General features: G+C 38.6%; 2 protein-coding genes across 3 annotated transcripts; one reads left to right on the forward strand and one right to left on the reverse strand.

Moving 5' to 3' along the window:
* The first annotated feature begins 2,720 nt into the window (after positions 1-2,720).
* On the forward strand, positions 2,721-11,629 carry slc25a18 (solute carrier family 25 member 18). Of its 2 annotated transcripts, none has more exons than XM_042495866.1 (10): positions 2,721-2,919; positions 4,050-4,432; positions 4,672-4,794; positions 6,349-6,404; positions 6,651-6,741; positions 7,035-7,150; positions 8,137-8,323; positions 8,883-9,046; positions 9,973-10,048; positions 10,145-11,629. In XM_042495866.1, the coding sequence occupies exons 2-10, from the start codon at positions 4,413-4,415 to the stop codon at positions 10,284-10,286; spliced, it is 975 nt and encodes a 324-aa protein (XP_042351800.1). In that variant the 5' UTR covers positions 2,721-2,919; positions 4,050-4,412; the 3' UTR covers positions 10,287-11,629. The 2 variants fall into 2 exon arrangements, with proteins under 2 accessions (XP_042351800.1, XP_042351798.1); XM_042495864.1 differs by having other exon boundaries at positions 2,724-2,919; positions 4,669-4,794.
* atp6v1e1a (ATPase H+ transporting V1 subunit E1a) lies at positions 10,258-17,835 on the reverse strand. Its single transcript, XM_042495867.1, has 10 exons — positions 17,691-17,835; positions 16,623-16,688; positions 16,437-16,546; positions 15,433-15,499; positions 14,919-15,008; positions 14,774-14,842; positions 14,551-14,645; positions 14,302-14,389; positions 13,010-13,118; positions 10,258-10,335 (listed from the first exon to the last, which is right to left on the reverse strand). Exons 1-9 carry the CDS (start codon positions 17,721-17,723, stop codon positions 13,056-13,058), a joined length of 681 nt encoding a protein of 226 aa, XP_042351801.1. The 5' UTR covers positions 17,724-17,835; the 3' UTR covers positions 10,258-10,335; positions 13,010-13,055.
* Positions 17,836-18,562: the final 727 nt, after the last annotated feature.

Consider the following 18,562-nt stretch of genomic DNA (forward strand, 5'->3'; position numbering starts at 1 on the left):
TTCACAGTCACTCCTAGTTACAATTATGCTGATGATCATTTTTTAATGTTTCAGTACACCAGACTCATAAGACATTGGAGTTTGAGAGAAACTCATTCACACACAGTGACCCAAAATCAACCCCCAGCATTACAGTTTTTCTGTCCTGCTTTGTAACTCACGTCTCTAGAGTAGAACACCAGTTGTGCAATTTAAGTAGGTACATTTACTCACGTGCAGTATTTTTACAATTTTTTTGTACAATTTTGACATACTATTTTATACTAATAATACTATACTTTTATGATTTGCTACAACATGTAATGCTGCTCATACTTAACCCCTTGAAACCTGGATCAGAATCAGTGTTCTTGTGCTGTGTTCAGATGCCTTTCACAAGCCATTTGACCCTTTGAAGCCAGAACAAATTGGTTTGATTTCTTAAAAAACACAGGGAAAAAAGACAATGACAAACTGGGAAATAAATGTCCCATACATTGCAAGAAATTAGTAAAAGGTGACAAGAAAATTACTTCTAAAAAGATTTTTATAAAAAGAGAGGAAGATTATTCAAAAAATATCCAAAAATAGGGGAAAATGTCCTGAAAATTAAGAAAATTAAGAAAATAAATAATAAAATAGATTTCTTCAGCAATTTCTCTGGGGCATTTTCGTGTTGCATTTTTTAAAATTTATTTTCAGCTTATTTCAGGTGATTTCCTAGTAAGCTGCTCATTGTGTTCTCCCATGTTTTTAAAAGATTTCAAACCAATTTGCTCAGGTTTTGATGGGGTTAAATGCATCACTGGTAACATATCAATAATAAACAAAGACATAACAAAGACAGGTTTCACTCTGTATATTGAGTATTTTTCCTTTTGATTCCTAATGTCTATTTCCCTGATAACATTTCTGTAATTTTACTTTTTTTAAAATTTTTTGTACTAATTTTTGGTATTGCTACTTTTACTTAAGTTAGGCATCTGAATACTTCTTTCATCACTGTAGGACTCCCCAATCACCAGGTTTACTGTTTTATTTCCCCAATAGAGCTTTTAATTGTAAAAATGTGATCTCATAGTATAGTAACACACTGGATATAATCAGCAACGCAATAAAATATGTGTATGCCAATGTGAAAGGGCAGATTGGTCTGTCTACCTGGTATGCTTTTTTGTTCTGAATAAAATGTACTGTTCACCAAAACAAGAATACTTATTTTTCCTCTTAGCAGTATCATGTGGGAACTATTTTCTCTCTACAGTATACACCCACCAACCATGTCACAGCGCAGAAGAAGAACTGCATCTACTCCTGGAGAAGAGGCATGTGTGTCCTCCTCAGTGGTGCTATGTAAGCCAGCAGTGGACACAGGCCTCCTTGTGCGCAGAGATACAGTTGGCAGGTGTAGTTCACTGGAAAGAAAACAGTTCCTACATGAAACTGCTCACAGCAAGACCTATGAATTATTTAAGTGACCCTGTCATGATTTCTGGAAAGAGACACTGCTGTTGAATTTTTCAAATATATATAGTTTTGGTGCTTTGACCATCACAAGCCGAGTGCCATCTACTTCCATTATATTTGAGAGAAGGCAGACATCTCTTCTGCTGATATCTCTAACACTCTGCAACTCACACTACAACAATCTAGATTGACAAGTAGCACTACAGATGAGAGGAAAAATATGAATATTTGATTTTGGGTTGAATGGTCCCTTTGACTTAGGGGCTACATTTTGCATATTACTGTTCAATAAAATGACATTTTAAAAAGTCCTTTTGTGCCCTTACTTGGGACTCATGAGAGAAGCTAACTGGTATCTCTGATCTACATATTCACGAGTGTAAAGGACTGATGCTTTTGTTTCAAGCATTTTTAAAAACATTTCTTCAGGTTTATTCTTCTATATTTCTCCTGCCAATAATTTAAAACAATTTATCATTTTATCCTTTAATGATGATTTCTTTTCCTTACCTTCAGTCTGAATGTTAAGAATATTCTTCAAGTGCAAACGTGGCGTGGACAGGTCTGTGCTGGCTGCTAACCCTGTAGATTGGAAACAGAGACAGGCACGCTTTCAGCAATGTTAAAGCTACATATTGATGTATAGGCTATAATCACTTTTTTTTAAATAAGACCACATATAACCTTTTTTTTTAACAGAGTATGGTGTGAGCAAGTGCTTCAAATGTGAAAGCTAACCTAGAAAACACCATCTTTACTGAAAGATTTCCCCTGCTAATGAGTGAAATGATCACTGATAGTAATTGTTTTTCCATCAGCAGGAATCGATACATCAATCAATGGTCATGAAAAAACAGTTTAGGGGCACGAGTGGTCACTGTGGTAGTCACTTACTCTCTTTGTTGACGTCCTTACATAATTTTTTAATTCTGTAATTATTCAGTTTTACACTGTTCCTAATATAAATAAATAAAATGCCCGAAACGGTGCAAACCATATCAGTGTATCACTGTTACCTTGGTGTTAATTGTAAGTCTGCGAACATTTGTGGAATTCAATGTGCCCAGAGGTATTATGTAATACCTGGACTGTTGAATAGAGAGCTCATTATTGATGGGCAGGCTTTCTCGTTGCTGTTTTGTGTTGTATATTTTTATTCTTAGAAAAACTACACACTGAGTTATAACTCTGGCTTTTTGTTCCTGCCTGTCTGTTGCGTGCGTTGTGGCTGCAGCATGAGTTTATGTCGAGTTGTGTTAGTGCTGAGCTGAGTTGCCGGGGCTGTGTCACACAGGGAGTCACCACGAGAGGGAGGGACTTAGGCAGTAGGACAATGCTGGTGTTTGTGCAACGGCCCCTGAGTGGCGGCTGGCTCTCTCAGATCGCTCTCGCTTGACTACCATTGCTGCACGCATTGTTGAAGTGAAAAGAAAGTGGACAGCTTGATCCTGTCTGTGGGATGCACCGACAGAGGTAAGACCCCCGTTCCCCACTGCTATATCTCTGTGATGGAAGAAAGTGAAGTTTTTTTAAATTATTATTTAAAGCTGTCTCATGGGGGACTTGTGCTGTGTGAACTGTGTGATCGGGGTGTTCCAGTGCAGTTTTTTGGGGGAAATGGAGGTCTGAGAGCTGGAGGTTGGCTTGGGGTGAGGCACCCTTGTCTGTGTTTTGGCAGGGTCACTACTGTGCGTGAATGGAGCCGAGCTGAAAGAAAGTTTCACAGAAAGAGGTTTAGTGAAAGGCATGTGTAGAATGTGACCAGGATCCAGCAACCGAAAAGACAGAGTATAAAAGGGACGTAAATAGAAAAAAAATATTTGGAGATAAAAAAGTTGAGGCGATGGTAAGTTATACAAATCAAGATGAGAGGATGAACAAAGCAAAAAGTGTTTGTTTCCATTCGGAGAGGAGAGGACAGGCGAGGATGCAGTGACGGTTTACAGTGGTAAAAATAGAGGCGGAATGGAGGTGGAGAGATTAAGAGAGAGATTAATTAAGGAGCTGAGGGCAGGGGGAAGTCAGGGGGGGAAAAGGCAGAAAAAGAATTGAAGAAACAGAGAACATAGTAAGCAAAAGCAATAGCTGTGAACCCAAGAAGAGAGTACAATCGCATTTATATTATCTGGACTTCAAACTATTGCACCTCCAGAACAAATAAAGAAAAAAAAAACTTATCAGATTAATTTTCCAACTTACATTGAAATCTCCCTTTCGGCCTTTTGTTAAATGCTGGACTCCAAATGCAGAACAAGAATATCGGTAAGCGCCTCATTTTCAGTTCTGCCCTCCTTGCTAGATCAAATACTCTTATCCCTTTTAGCTGGCAGATTAGAGAGACTCAAGATGTTCTTTCTCAGTGTGGTCCTGAGATAATATGCTGCTATTCACATTTATGAATGACTGAATCTGGATTTGATGGACTCTTTTAGCTAATATGAGGTGTGTCAATCTTCCGTCAAAAAGATGCACTCCCTCTGCCTTTTAACGTCATCACAAATGTCTTTTTTAACTTGCTTTGAGAAAGACAAACATCTCACTTGTGCTCTTTCAAATGATTTAATCCATCCATTTAACTGACTGCGTGTGTTTTGTGTTTCCAGGCAGTGAGGAAGAGTTTGGGTTTTGATGTGAGGTACAACAAAGCAGAAAGGCTGGCCAGAAGACACAGATCAAACATTGGTGGTTTTGGCAGAGACAGAAAAAAAAGGCATCCGCCCCTGCTGTACCAAGGAGAAAAAGAAGAAGGCGGTCCACTGCTGCTACATTAAATGAATCAGTGAGCTGCATTTTTGGTGTGGGTTGGCAGGTGAAGGTTGAGCTGTGGTGACAACTTTAGGCTGTGTGCTTAACTGTGGGAGGGAAGAGGAAGAGGAAAAGGAAGACGAAGAGGAGGGGTAGCTGGAGGAGGAGGAGGAGAAGAGGAGGAGTAGTGGGCCTGGGCCTGGAGCCCAAACACAAGCACGATGTCGGAGAAGAAAGTTAGGTAAGTACTGTAACTTTATCATGCGTGTTTAGCCTAATAAAGACAGATAAAACTGTATTTACAATGTGGAAGCTGCAGCTGGGTTAATGTTTTACACTCTCTTTGTGTGTGTGTGTGTGTGTGTGTGTGTGTTTTGTTGATGAATGGATGTGTCATTTGCATGCCTTGTGTCGGTGACTATACACTTAAATGGGTTTGTGCATGCATGTGTGCGTGTGTTTATGTTGATCCCTTAGCAGCCTCCCAGCTAAGCTGATTAATGGGGGCGTGGCAGGCCTGGTTGGTGTGACATGTGTATTTCCTATTGACCTGGCCAAGACCCGCCTACAGAACCAGCAGGGCGTCCAAGTCTACAAAGGAATGTGAGTAGGGCTCCCCTGGCCTGAGTTAACCCGATACTGTCATTGATCGGACACATACCGATCATACAAAGACAAGGGCTTTAGCATTACTGCAGCTTTTTTGTCTTAGCATCCCTGAACAGTACTTTTGAACTTTTAATGTAGAGGAAAAACCTCTACATTAATCTTTATCTTTGAAATTAGGGAAGAGCTACAGACAACATTTTTTTTCTGCATGCCAATCTAACCAATGTCCAAGTCTATGAACTGTAAAGCATTTGAGAGTATCTGCTGACGATGAATAGTAATTAAATTTGCATTCTGGTTAACAGCACTCTCTAATTAGAGCCACAAGGCAGAATTATTTAGATGAAACAACTCACATACTTTTCCCCTGAATCTCAGAGGGTGGAGCACCACAGCTAAACACACTCTCCCCATATTTGGCCCAGTGTTTTTGTGAGTTTTAAAAAAAAACTTACTCATGGGATCAGATTAGAGAACAAACAGCTTTATAGGCTGTGTGTTTTGATGGACCGCCACACTAACTTAACCAAAACCAGACAAATGTTCAAACCAGTGCATTAAAACTATTTCATATTCTATAACCCGAGTTTGTGGTGAAGTTTTAGACAGAGACAGACTCACTGTCCTTAAAGGACCCTGAATTTCTAACTGCGCACATCTGGTGGGCACCAATATTGTGGGCTGATTGGGGAGTGGCCATGCTGCGTTAACCAGCACATTTTAGACTGTGGTTTTCCACTATGAGTCAGAGATGGAAAAATAGCTTATTTTCTGCAAGGCCCAGTCACAAGGTTGTTTTTTTCTGCTTCTTGCCAAGAGAAAGATTTCAACAGAACTGCTCATACAGTTCATAGACACCACTAGTGGCTGTCTGGTTTGTTGTTGGGACAAAACAGAAGGTTGCAGTGTATTTGAGCAAAGGTCAGGCCGGTGATGGCGCTCTTAAATGAAACATAATAAAATTGATTTGACTGAAATGTCTATGGAGCTAGAAGTGACAGTAAGTTTTGGCATTGAAAAAGATAAGATTGTCATTGGGAAAAAAAAAATCAGTTGAATTCAATTTGATTTTTTTATTGTGTGTTTTTCAGTGACAATATTCTTTTTCTCCATGTCACTCTTTCTTGGGTGTCTTTTTTATGCTGACCCCTTTTTTAAAAACTTTTTTTCTTCCTGTCACTGTTACAGCATGGAAGCAAGAAGTTTAAGGGCTGGGGGCGAGGAAAGTCTAATTTACACAATACATCCATACTAAGTTAGTACATGATGTTACATGAGTTACATGAAGAACAAAATTAGAATATTGTTATTGAAAAACCAGAATGCAAATAATATCAAAATACATTTTGCATGCCTGTGTGTCATTTTTTGGTTGAACTTTTTTTCAGTGCTACTGTCAGTTTTCAATGCCCAGTCTCATTTTCAAAGTCAAAACTTACTGTCACTGTTCTAGCTACACAGATGTATTCCAGTAGAGGTAATAATGAAACATTATGAACATTGTTATGATAAAATGTCAATTGTCTTCTTTTGTTTTTGTCTTTAAAGGTTGGATTGCCTGGCAAAGACGATACGCTCAGAGGGCTATTTTGGATGCTACAGAGGTATTCTTTGCATTTCTAATCCCCGTGACAAACAACACTACAACCGTGCTTTACTATAATCTTAATCTTGCCACCTACGCTGTTTGTTTCTCCTGAGAGCCCTCATTCTTTTTGTCATAGTAACCAGTGTCGGCTCTTATTAGCCCACTGCGGTGAGCCATAAGCTGCCATGTAGGTTGCTTCTATTTGTGTACCTCAGTGGAAACTGTTGTGTGTCACTGTCATCAGCCTGTTTGTCTTTTCCAGGTGCAGCGGTGAACCTCACTCTCGTTACGCCAGAGAAAGCCATCAAGCTGGCTGCCAATGACGTCTTCAGACAGAAGCTCTCTAAGGACGGGTAATTTAAATATTGCCCCTTAATGATACATCATATATTGAAGCTACATAAAAGCATAGCCTACCTTTAAATTGATCACATTTAAAGAATTTAAGAATATGTGTTGATATACATAATTTGCCTAGTACTGAACTGCTTTAGCAAAATCTGGCAAGAAAACACACTCTTCCTAAAAATCTCAAGCTTGTGTATTTGCTCTCATGATCAATATATGGATTAATGGCCTGTTATTACAAAATCTTACTTTTTTTTAATTCTGCATATCTGTCACTGACACTTTACTGCATTTTCAGGCATTTGCCTCTGTGGGGTGAGGTACTGGCAGGGTGTGGGGCTGGGACCTGTCAGGTGGTTGTCACCACTCCCATGGAGATGCTTAAAATCCAGCTACAGGATGCAGGGAGGCTTGGTGAGTTGGTTACTAGATTTAACTCTATAGTTTGTAACTTTTATAAAAGATTACATTTTTTCATGTTTGCTGAAACGGTAACTGTATTCACTCAGTACTAACTGAGACATAAAATCTACGAAAAAACAACGACATGCTCCTCTGCCTACTGTATTGCCTGGTTATATTTCTAATGGCCTTACTGCATGTGAATGAAAACAACCAATCAGATCTGAGGAGTCTCTGACGCTGCTATCAATTATATCAATCATATCGATCACTGTAGGGAACTGCAGTCAGACTGCCGAACTTGGCAATGCTGATCGAATATGCATCTATTATTCACCTATTTCTCACCTCAAATGCTGTAAGAAACATATTTTAGTGTACTGTTTAACTGTATAATAAGAAAGTCAGTCTGGCAAGTGGGCTTTGCCTAGTAATTCGGTTGACTGTTTCCAACAGAGCAGCTGGGTCACTAACTTTTCTTATTGGTTCTTGGTTGTCCCTGCCGCGCTACAGCCTGACTCTGGTGAATCAAATATGACAAAAAGTTATTTTCAGAAAAGTAGCTTTAATGCTCTATTTTTTTGTCTTGTCAATTTTTTTTCTTTGTACAATTAATAAAATGCAATGTGTCAAAATTTGTGGCAGTGAAAAATGATGCAATGCACTGAAATCCTGGAAAAATCCTATTCTGGAAGTAAATCAAGTCTGAAAATGGCACATTTCCTACTGTTTATAGTGGTGTTGATTTGATATAACTTTAGTCATATACAGGCCGATGCCTCTTGATAAATAAGATTCAGTGAGTGTTCACATTTTGTTTATGATGTGAAAGATGAAAGCATCCCCCTTTTTGCAAACTTCCCATTTACTTTTTTCTCAAAAATGGGAAAAATCAAAGGTTGGCAGCCCATCCTTTGTACATTAATAGTGATGATGATTGTGCATGATTTTATTCACCTTCTTGTGTTTCTAACCTCAGACAGTTTTTGTTTGAACAGCTGCCCAGAGGCCTGTTCGAACTCCAGCTCAGGCTGCAGCTCCTGGTCCAGCTCCATCATTGGTGGCCCCTCCACCAGTGCAGCCAAGGCCTCCACCTCGGCCCTCAGCCACCAGCATCACTGTGGAGCTGCTGAAGACTCGTGGGCTGGCAGGCCTCTACAGGGGGGCAGGAGCCACCTTAATGAGGTCACACACACAAAGACATAATCACACACACTCGCCTACATACTTACTAATACATGCAATTCAAACTATTCCAGACAGTTTTTTTTCTATTGTATATTAGAACTCATCATCTTTTTTATCTTACTGGTGTCACTTAGTCCACGATACTATGCTGTTTATACTTTCCTCTCAAGCTAAAAACCTAAAAAAATATCACCAACATGACTGTGCACAGTTGCTTGTGTTCTCTGAGCCTCTTTTGACTCCCCTCTGTCGTCACTGCTTTAATGAGTTGATTTCACATTGCATAACTCACACTGCGTTTGTTGTATTTCCTGACACCTCTGCCAATCAGCACTGATCAATAGATTCCTGCAGCTATGTCTGGCTGCTAATACTGCAGTGGAGCGGGGCCATGTCATGTTCTCTCTCCCTGCTTCCCTCCCATGACTTCATCCTCTCCCACTTTGTATTTCAGCCCATCCCTTTTCTTTCTCCCTAATCTGTAATACAGCCCTTTTTTAGGTTCTTTCCCTTCCCTCCCATTTAATCTAACCATTTTTTAAATCATATTATTTAGGGATGTACCCTTCTCAATGATCTACTTCCCGCTGTTTGCCAACCTAAATGCACTGGGCCTTGAAAAAGTGGGTGATGTACAGGCCCGGGCGCCATTCTGGCAGTCTTTTGTGGCAGGCTGCACTGCAGGTTCAGTGGCAGCTGTGGCCGTAACACCGCTGGATGGTGAGTGGGAGAAAGAAACACATTCATACAATATAAATGCAACCTTGGTCAATTATATACACTCAAAGGTTTTCGCACTACAGCCTTATTTGGTCTGATATGACCACTACCAGTAAATGAAATACTGGCTGTGTCTGAAGTCACTCCCTTGTTAACTCATACTCTGCTCGATAGATAAAATATACTCAATTCATATGCACATTGGGATTTCAGACACTTTCGTTGTCCCACAATGGTAATTTTTTAAAAAAAATTTAAACTGTGATTTGTTGGCCCATAATGTGTTCAACTGATATTCCCTGATGCAATTCTAACAGTGTTGACCTGAGACTAACATTCTGTTTCTATTTTTTTAAGCTTTAAGAATAGCTTTGCCAAAGCTGTTGCCTGTTAATTCTAGCGTGTTATAAGCATAACTGTGCACTGGACACTGAAACAGTAACCTGTTTCTATTTAAATTTGCATATATTTGATGCTAAACGTCCAGTTTCTTTTACCAGTGACCGATGATTTCTTCTATTCTTTCTGAACTGTTCGTCAGAGGTATCTATTACTCTCTGGTTTCTCAGTTATCAGTCTGGTTGAAATATCATACAGCGTTTTGTTCTTCATGTACAAAACAAACCCTTCAAACAAAATAACATATTCGTAAAGATGATTTTCTAAAACCTAAAGGCATGAAAGACCATTCAAGATATTATAAGATATAGTAATTTCAAACAAAGTCATCACATGTGAGTATCACTATTGTGTCACCTCACCGAGTTTTTCACTCCTCTCTTTGTGCTATTATCACAATACATATTCAGATTTAACATTATCCTGTCATTGTCTTTTGTGGCCACACTGTTTGCTTTAACGGACACTTGGACATCTTTCAGATAATGTAGTGACAGTGCACTTTTGTGTTTTAAATGTCTATGCAGTCATAAAGACTCGCCTGCAGACCTTGCAAAAAGGTGAGGGGGAGGACTCATACAGAGGAATTATTGACTGTACACGGTAAGATTTAAATCTGTAAGAAAACATTTGTTACCTTAATATTCAGAAGTGTAGGGAGCCTTTTCACACTTTCTTCTTGTCTGTGTGCTTTTGCAGGCGGATCATGACGCGGGAGGGCCCATCAGCATTCCTAAAGGGTGCAACGTGTCGTGCTCTCGTCATCGCCCCTCTTTTTGGCATTGCGCAGGGTGTCTATTTTCTAGGGGTAGGGGAGATGGTGCTAGGTTTTCTGGGATAGCAGTGCTTGGCATTGGTGACGGTGGTTGTGTTGTCTCTGCTGCTTTAATCTGCAGTGAATGAATGACACAACTGAGTGAACGGTGAATACAGAGAGAGGGGAAACACGGCCACAATCCGCTAACCAAAGGAAGAGGAATGGTCTGAGATATGAAGAGGCTCTATTTACTAATTTGTGGATCAATGGGTTCACACTAATCATGTTTCTCTAGCTATTACATGCTGTCATCAGGGTTCTGTAGGTTAAACAGGGTCCTGTGTATGTGTGTGACTAATCTGAGGGTATGTCTCCCAAGTTGCCTGGGTTGTCCCGGCGCTTGCTGCAATATGTCTGGGGCTATACCTTTCACCTGAAAGAGATTATTCTGTCTGGTCGTAAAGAGAGAGCTGCTGCATGTTGCTCAAGGCTGCTAACTTAAATGCCTACTGATCTGACCATCTGTGTGGTCGTGACGAAGAACTCTTCATCGTCCTACGTAAGTGACAAATTCCCTTTTTCAGTCTTTATCAGAAGATTGCATACATTTGATGTCAGAGTCTGAACTGGCTATTTTGGCCTGACTTCAAAAGCCAATCATTTAGATTTCAATGTTTGATGTGTTTCTCTAGAAAAGAGGCTTAATGTCATTCTGCCTACCCTGTTATGTGTTCCTCCCACTCCATCCGTGAGGTCTGAGTTGTAATCTTGGATTCCTTCAGTGGATTGGGAGGTGCTGGCTGCCAGAAACTGTAAGGTCATTCGTTAATCTGATGGTAATGCTTTAATCCCAGCATTAGTGTATAATATACCCTAACACACAGCTCACTTCCTGCCTAAAGGCCACAGGTTAGACTGTTGGGCCGCTGTCTCATAGCCTTGACTTCCTTTTCTCCACACAGCTTGGGCAGGTTTTAAATAAAACCTGTGAGAATTGTATCATTTTACTTCTTAGTTACACATAAAATGCATTGCTTTAAATCATGTGCGCACAATAACTAAAAAATGCAATTAAAGCCTTATCATTGCTGATAGTTTCTAAAGCATTAAAACTGTAGGTCTGAAAGGAATTCAATGAAATTGGTGGTGTTGAAACATTGAATTGATACTTGAGTACAACTTAGCGAGGACAATTCTATTTGTTAGACCCATGGAGGGAGTATGGCACCTTGTCAAGCCAACTGTTTGCCATTACTTAAGTCCACTGGGTGGGACTAAAGGATTTTTTTTTTTTACATTTTTAATGCAAGACACATTTTGATGTGGCTAGTGTACCTAGGCTACTACATTTTCCTCATTGTAGAGTGAACTTAGCCTGAGTAAACTGTTTGTTTACAAGCTGTAAATAAAGATCTCAATCATGCCGATTTCTCTGTGTCATGCATATCATTTATTTCTTTGGTTTTTTGTATGTTAAGTGCTTCAAAATGATGGTAAACAGACACACGCACAGACACACTAACACACACACACACACACACACACACACACACACACACAAAGTCAAACTGTTAAAAAAAACTGTTTCTCGAACATGTCAGTCAATCGGCCAGATTATAGGCTGAAGTCCACATGTGAGGCCCTATCTTACAAGTGGCACAAAGTAGTGTGCCAGGCAACTGTTGGTGTCAGACTGACGCAGCTGTCATTTTCACAGGCAGTACTCATGTTGTGCGAGATGCAAATGTACTTCTGTCCATTTGTGCCCCCATGAGCGTGTAGGTGTGTAGGTTTTAAAATGAGGTATAGTTAGGTGCATGGTTGGCATATTGAAATTTTGAGGCAGCAGAAAACAATTGCACCACTGACTAACAAAAACCTGGTTTAAAGTCAACGGCGCAGTATTTTTGTTCGTTATTCTGATAGTAAAATGCGTCTACGTAGGCAGGTTTACTACACACTCCCATTGTGCTTGTTACAAATGAGGGAAATATTAATTACATTCTCTAAAATATGAGGAGAGCAGAGCGGGGTCCAGAGCTGCTGTCTTACTCCCCATTAATAGAGATGCTGTGGTAACCTCACTAAAAGTTTAGGTCTGTTTTCTCTGTCAAGTTTGTAACTGCAGGTTTTACTTTTGCTTCTTAAACTTCCCACAATATTTACTGCAGTGACATCACTGCTCTTTGTGAATGACTCTCAGCAGAAAATTGCTTGCCTCTCAAATTTGCCCTACATGCTATATAAATAGCAGTGCACCAAGTGAAGATGCACCTGACTTTTAAAGGGAATGGGAGATGACACTCTGATTGCTTGATGCTCAGATCACACCTATGATTAATTAAGGGACTAAATACAACCTCTTTGCCCCTTATGCCTTACTTCGCACAGTGATTATGCACCATTTAACTAGCAAAAGTTGAGTTCGGCACGACCTGCCATAGACTTTAGACTGATCAAAAAGGCCTGTAGACTTAGTATGTGAGAGGAAAATATGTATCTTTGGTGACATAAATAATACGTAGCTTTGATTACATTAATCAAATCGTAAAGCATAACAGATTTCCCCAAAAAACTGAATGAATACATATATGCAATGCCATTGCAATTTCAAGCATTCCCTGCAGAGGTAAAATAGAAGGCACTTATACACTGTTATAAGCGCACTTGTTAGTACAAAAATAATAAGATATATGAACACATCAGTAGCATCCCATTAAGTAAATCAGAGCTTTCTTTGATCCTGGTGATTGGTAGGTGAGTGTGCAGACTTGTTCTTGCTCACTATCGTGATGGTCAGTGGTCACCTTATATATTCCACCCATGTCCTCACTGCTCTCTTCAAATCCGTTGTTAATCCGTGAACTTGCGGTTGGGATTGGCACCAAACAGGTTCACTCTGATTTCAGGCATCATCTGTCAGGTATAGAGTCAGGACACAAATTAATACACGCAGGACACTAATTGAAAAATACTGGATACATAACTGATGTAAATTAGTGGAGAAACATGACAAACACAAAAGCTTCAACATTTCTTTTTTTTTTCTTTAACGGACATAAAGGGAGGTTAATTAATAAGATATATCATAGTTTTCACTTTATAAAAGACAAACAAAAAAACAAGCTGATTCAAACATTTTGCCTCTCTATGGAGGTTCTACTGACTGAAGCAAACAATGAAAATAACACTGTCACCTACATTGCTATGTGACTGTTTCACACCTAACAGCTAATGGTTACATTTCCCCTTTTACCTATTTTTATTACCATCTGCAAAACAAAGTTGCTCAGCTTATTTTCTATCCACACAAAACCTCTTTATGCATGAGGGTTTGTGATAGAATTTATGATAGAGTATGGCTCAGACCCTAAAGGTTAAAGACTTAAACTTTCCTACAATTTCTGTTCTGATGCTGGTAACACAATATTGCAGAAGTTAAACTTAAAGACATGTTCTTACTTGCAAAAAGTGAGAGGACTTATCAGAGTTTCTGAGCATGCTTGTTGACAAAGATGTTTGTTTTTGCTTTGAGTAGATATAAATAGGTTTATTAGATTATAATAAAAGTATTTTGTTTCTGCACACCCATGTAGTGACAAAGCTCTTGTCTGCATCAGCAGCTGTGTGTAGGAAGCAGAAACCTTTTGGGACATGCTGACAACAAATTCTCTAAGATACAACTCAGAGTTTATCTGCGACAAGAACTGGTTCTCTTAACACCAAACACAAATGAACAAAGTTTAAGTATTTCCTAATGCAAAACTGTAATTATTCTAACTAATAAACAACAATAAATATCCCTGCCTTACCTGTATCTACAATACAGGTGAGGCACTAGCACAAAGAAAAATCAGTTTTTCTCCATTCTTAAAATGATTGTTCCAATGAAGTGACATCCAACTTAAGTACAGTTAACTTGTGTGTAGCAAACATTTGACTCTTTCACCTTTTAGGCAATCAGGCTTACTGGAAAGCCAAGTGGGCTGTGCTGCCCTCCACAGGCAAACAGCAGAAACTACATTTAATGTGTTAAAGAGGTGTGTGCAAAAAAGATTGGAAGATTTTTAGATAATATATATTATCAAAGTCACTGTACCTGCTGTGCCATAAGTTCAAGCCTGTTCTCCAAAGTGTTGGAAACCTTGATCTTCCCATTTTCATTATAAACATCAATTCCTCCGCAGCTGTTTAAATGAAGAGTTACGGTAAACATGAGAGACCCAAACTCAGCTTAAGTAAATCTACTATTCTTCTTTTTCTGTCATAGTCACTATTTAAAACATTTAAGAGTACGTTTAAAATCAAAGATTAAGAGTTTTAGTAAAAGTTAATTAAATCGTCTTACATGTCTGATGGAAGGAAGCGTTCCTGGTCGATTTTGACGACTATGTTGCTCTTCACTGCCTCTTTGTAGATTGGGATGGTATTATTAACTGCAGCCTGTTAAGCAAAAAAAGAAGTATAAAAGACAACACTAGCATGAGTTAAACTACGAATGCAGAGGCTCTAGTAATCCCCTTCACTTAACTAAATGGCCTAAATAGTCATTGCAGTCAGCTTAGCCTCACCTGAACCATTTCTACATCCTGCTGTCGGCAGCGAATGGTAACTTTGGGCTCCAGCAGTTGAAATAATCCCTGAAAAGTGAAAAGCACAAACTAAGAAAACATGAAGAACCAACATCCCTCCCATGTGAGCAGCTGCGGATTTTACCTGAAGCACCAGGCCTTGCAACAGGACGGAGTAATTATCAGGGTCCTTGGCAATCTCTGCAAGTCTCTGACGAGCCTCATTCAACAAATCCTGAGACAAGAACACAAGAAGAAAGCTGAGATTTTACTGATTCATTCATATGACTTTAAAGTCATAAACACTTGTATTTAAATACTGTGGAATTAAACGCTTTTGTATGATAAAGTGGAGAGTGAGTACTGCACAAATGTGTGACTATGGTGACAAGTAAATACTATTTTTCCCATGATAAGAGAACACTCATATAATGTCCATTCACTTTCACAGTTTTGCTGTGGTGGAACCCAACTATAAATGTAGAAATTTAATTCAGTGTTGAATAGAGCAAAACATAAGCACTCATGCACCTAATTGCAGTTGTAAATATTGTATACCTTTACTAATATACTGATTGAAAAACTAAGAAGGTTATGTTTTAGTTGTGTGACATGAACTGAATGTGTGAATGTGTAAAATATTAGCACTGATCTCTAACCTGGATCATGTCGTCACGGGCCTTCAGCACCTTTAGCCTTGCTTGACTTCTCAAGTTGGACATCTGGCTGTCAGAGTAGAAGAAAAAGTCAATGAATAAATTTTCTGCAGGCATGAACATGTACTGCGGCACACCTATAAAACAGTCTCACGACACACATATTTTATAGACGCTTTTTTACAGATTTTACGAGGCAGATATGGCAACGTTCCTGCCCATGAAGGTGACGCTGTTACAAATATTTATTTGCAGTCAACTGTAATGAGGACACATTGACTTTACCAAGGCAACCAGAACTGAGGTGACAAGGAGACAGCAAAGAAAAACTCAGAACAACAAGATAACAGAGTATCAAAGTGACTGCACGACTTTGTGGGAGTAAAAACCAATTAATCTAGTAAGAACTAATTAACTATGTTGATGCAGCTAGTATTTTAGTTCACCCGCATGCCTTTCAGTTGCTCTGAATACCAGTCAAAACTGCCAAAGAATCATAAAATGCAAGACTGTTATTACTCAAATCCAAGAATTTGGATGAAGTGTGAAATAAACATTGTCAAAACTGACAGAAACCAGTTAACCTATACAATAGCTGAACTGCAAATAATAAAAACAAAACAAGCCTGTTATGGTGTTGCATTATCTCCAGGTCAATAAGTCCTCTCATATTAGTGTAGTGGTTGATCTTTGTCTGTCACTTCAAGTACATGTGACTGTATTTAAGATGAGGTAAAGTTACTAACTTATGTCATTATTATATCTTTTCTACAAAATGTGTTTTTTTTTTTGTTTTGATCAGTGTCAAAAAACTTATTATATCAACTGTGATTCAGTGTTACAAACCATAAAATGATGAAAAGATGATGAAAAGATCCAGTGGGTTAATACTATTTGCTGACACTGTACAGAATATGCAGTGCTCACAGTTAAAGAGGGTGTGTGGTCCAAACAAATCAACCAATAGTATTCTTTCCTTAACTAGAAATACATGATGATCAACTCACATTTTCTTATGTTGTTCAATATGCTTTTCTTTTTTCTCATAGTACTCCATGATTTTCACCCTCTGGGTCTGCACAAGACGACCTTTCTCAATGTTGAACTCTTCCTCCGCCTGTAAACAGATGGGTAAGACACTGGGTCACTGCAGCAAGAATCACAAGACAGCCTGACAGACACACTTCAGTTACCTTAGAATCGATTTCCTCGACTTTCTCGTTGGCCTCCTGCTCAATGAAGGCCATCATGTGCTTGATCTGCCACAGGAGATGAACAGAAAAATAGTTCACATTCAGACAGTGGTGCAATGTAACAAAGTAATAGTTTTCAAACCAGTATTTAAGCATTCTGGGGGTAGTCAGTACTATACTTGAGTTTTTATACCTCTGTCTACTTTCACTTTTACTACACTTCATTTCCTTAATAAATAGTGTGCTTATACTCCAATGCATTTCCCCTAAGCATTTTAGTTACTCACTACAAAATAGGGAAGGAACTGAGGAAGGGAGTAAGGGACAAGAGGAAAAGGTGGATTTTGTTCTTAAAATCTTTTGAATTGCAAAATAAGACCACATTTTTAATGTAGGCTTAATTTTTAAGTTGGTGTACGTTAAGAAATAAACGTCCTAATCTTCAAAATTCAATAATCATTTCATATGATTGTACTTTTACTTTCAACACTTAAGTAGCTTGCATTTTTTATCATGAAATTACTATTGAAACCTAAGTGCAGTGAACATTGGATACTTTGAGCCTTTTACTCAAGTATAATACTGATAGGTGACTAATTTTCTGGTAAGATACCTGTATTTTCACTCAAGTATGGCTTTCATTTACTTAATCCACAACTGCATAGAAGTCCCATAAAGTTCATGCCAACTTTACAAACGTTTGCACAAACCAATTCTCAATTCTTAACTAACAATTCTTATTTAATCGAAGACATTACAACTAAAACCTGACTAACTTATATGACAATGAACGTTAATGTTAACTTGTAGCCATTACCGACAGTTTGTTTCAACAGCTAATACACTTCTGTCAAATGACCAAAACTTTACACAATACATTGGTGAGTTTAGTAACAACCTCGAAAGTTAACATAATAATGACTCAGAAACTACACGCAACAGTCACGTTAGTTCACGCTTTAGCCCGTTAGCTACCCTTGTTATGATAAACGTTAGCGACATAAAGTTATAACGTTTGTCGCTGTGAGAAATGTATTTAAACTTAATGGTTGACATTGTCTTCTTTACCTGTTTCTGCACGTCAGCATCGGTGAGCGCCATGTCTCTTCTTAAATATGTTTTATTTATTGAACGTCCGAAAAAACAGAGTTATCCGACCACTTGAACGGTCCGGTTGAACAGTTTGGAGAATAAACTTTCCCTTGTTGTTGCATTTACGTCGAGCTCGCGACACAAGACGGAACACAGCACCTGGTCAAAACTTTCAAAATAAAACGCACGCGCCCCTCCCCATTTTAATAGCATGAAGACACATATTTTCAAATAGCCTATTATTCATTTAACTGTCAGCGGGATACTGCGACATTTTTTCAGCTGTGGGGCGTGCGAGGGCGTCGCCTTTACCAAGCGCACTGTTCCTCTTTTTAATGCAACATTAGGGACTGTTTGTTATTTATGAGATGGGAGGGGTGGAGCAAAAAGGCATGGCATCTTTATTTGTACAGCACATTTAAAACAACAGGGCAATTCAAAGTGATGTACAGTAAAGATTATAAAACATATTAAAGGATAGAGATTTACCTGAAGAGTAAAGATATAAAAGACAAAATTAATTACTAAATGATTCACAATCTTTTTTTTTTTTTTTTTTTTTTAAAAATCACCATTAAAGTAGCAAAGGTGCAGACATGAGATGCAAAGATAAAAGCAACTTTCTTTGTTAATGAATTTCAACAATATAGCACCCTGTTTGCCGGGTTTACAAACAAAAAGGCTATTGACACATTTCAGTTAGCTATTAAATGACTATAATATGGTGCATGTAGGCTAACACAAAACCTGGCATTATATCACCTGAGTGTAATTATTTTTACTGTTTGTTTGCTTTTTAGTTTTGTCTTTTCAGTTTTATTTATTTATTTATTTATTTTCCCAGCTGT

Source organism: Plectropomus leopardus, chromosome 11 (assembly GCF_008729295.1).
Source record: "Plectropomus leopardus isolate mb chromosome 11, YSFRI_Pleo_2.0, whole genome shotgun sequence".
Taxonomy (NCBI): domain Eukaryota; kingdom Metazoa; phylum Chordata; class Actinopteri; order Perciformes; family Serranidae; genus Plectropomus; species Plectropomus leopardus.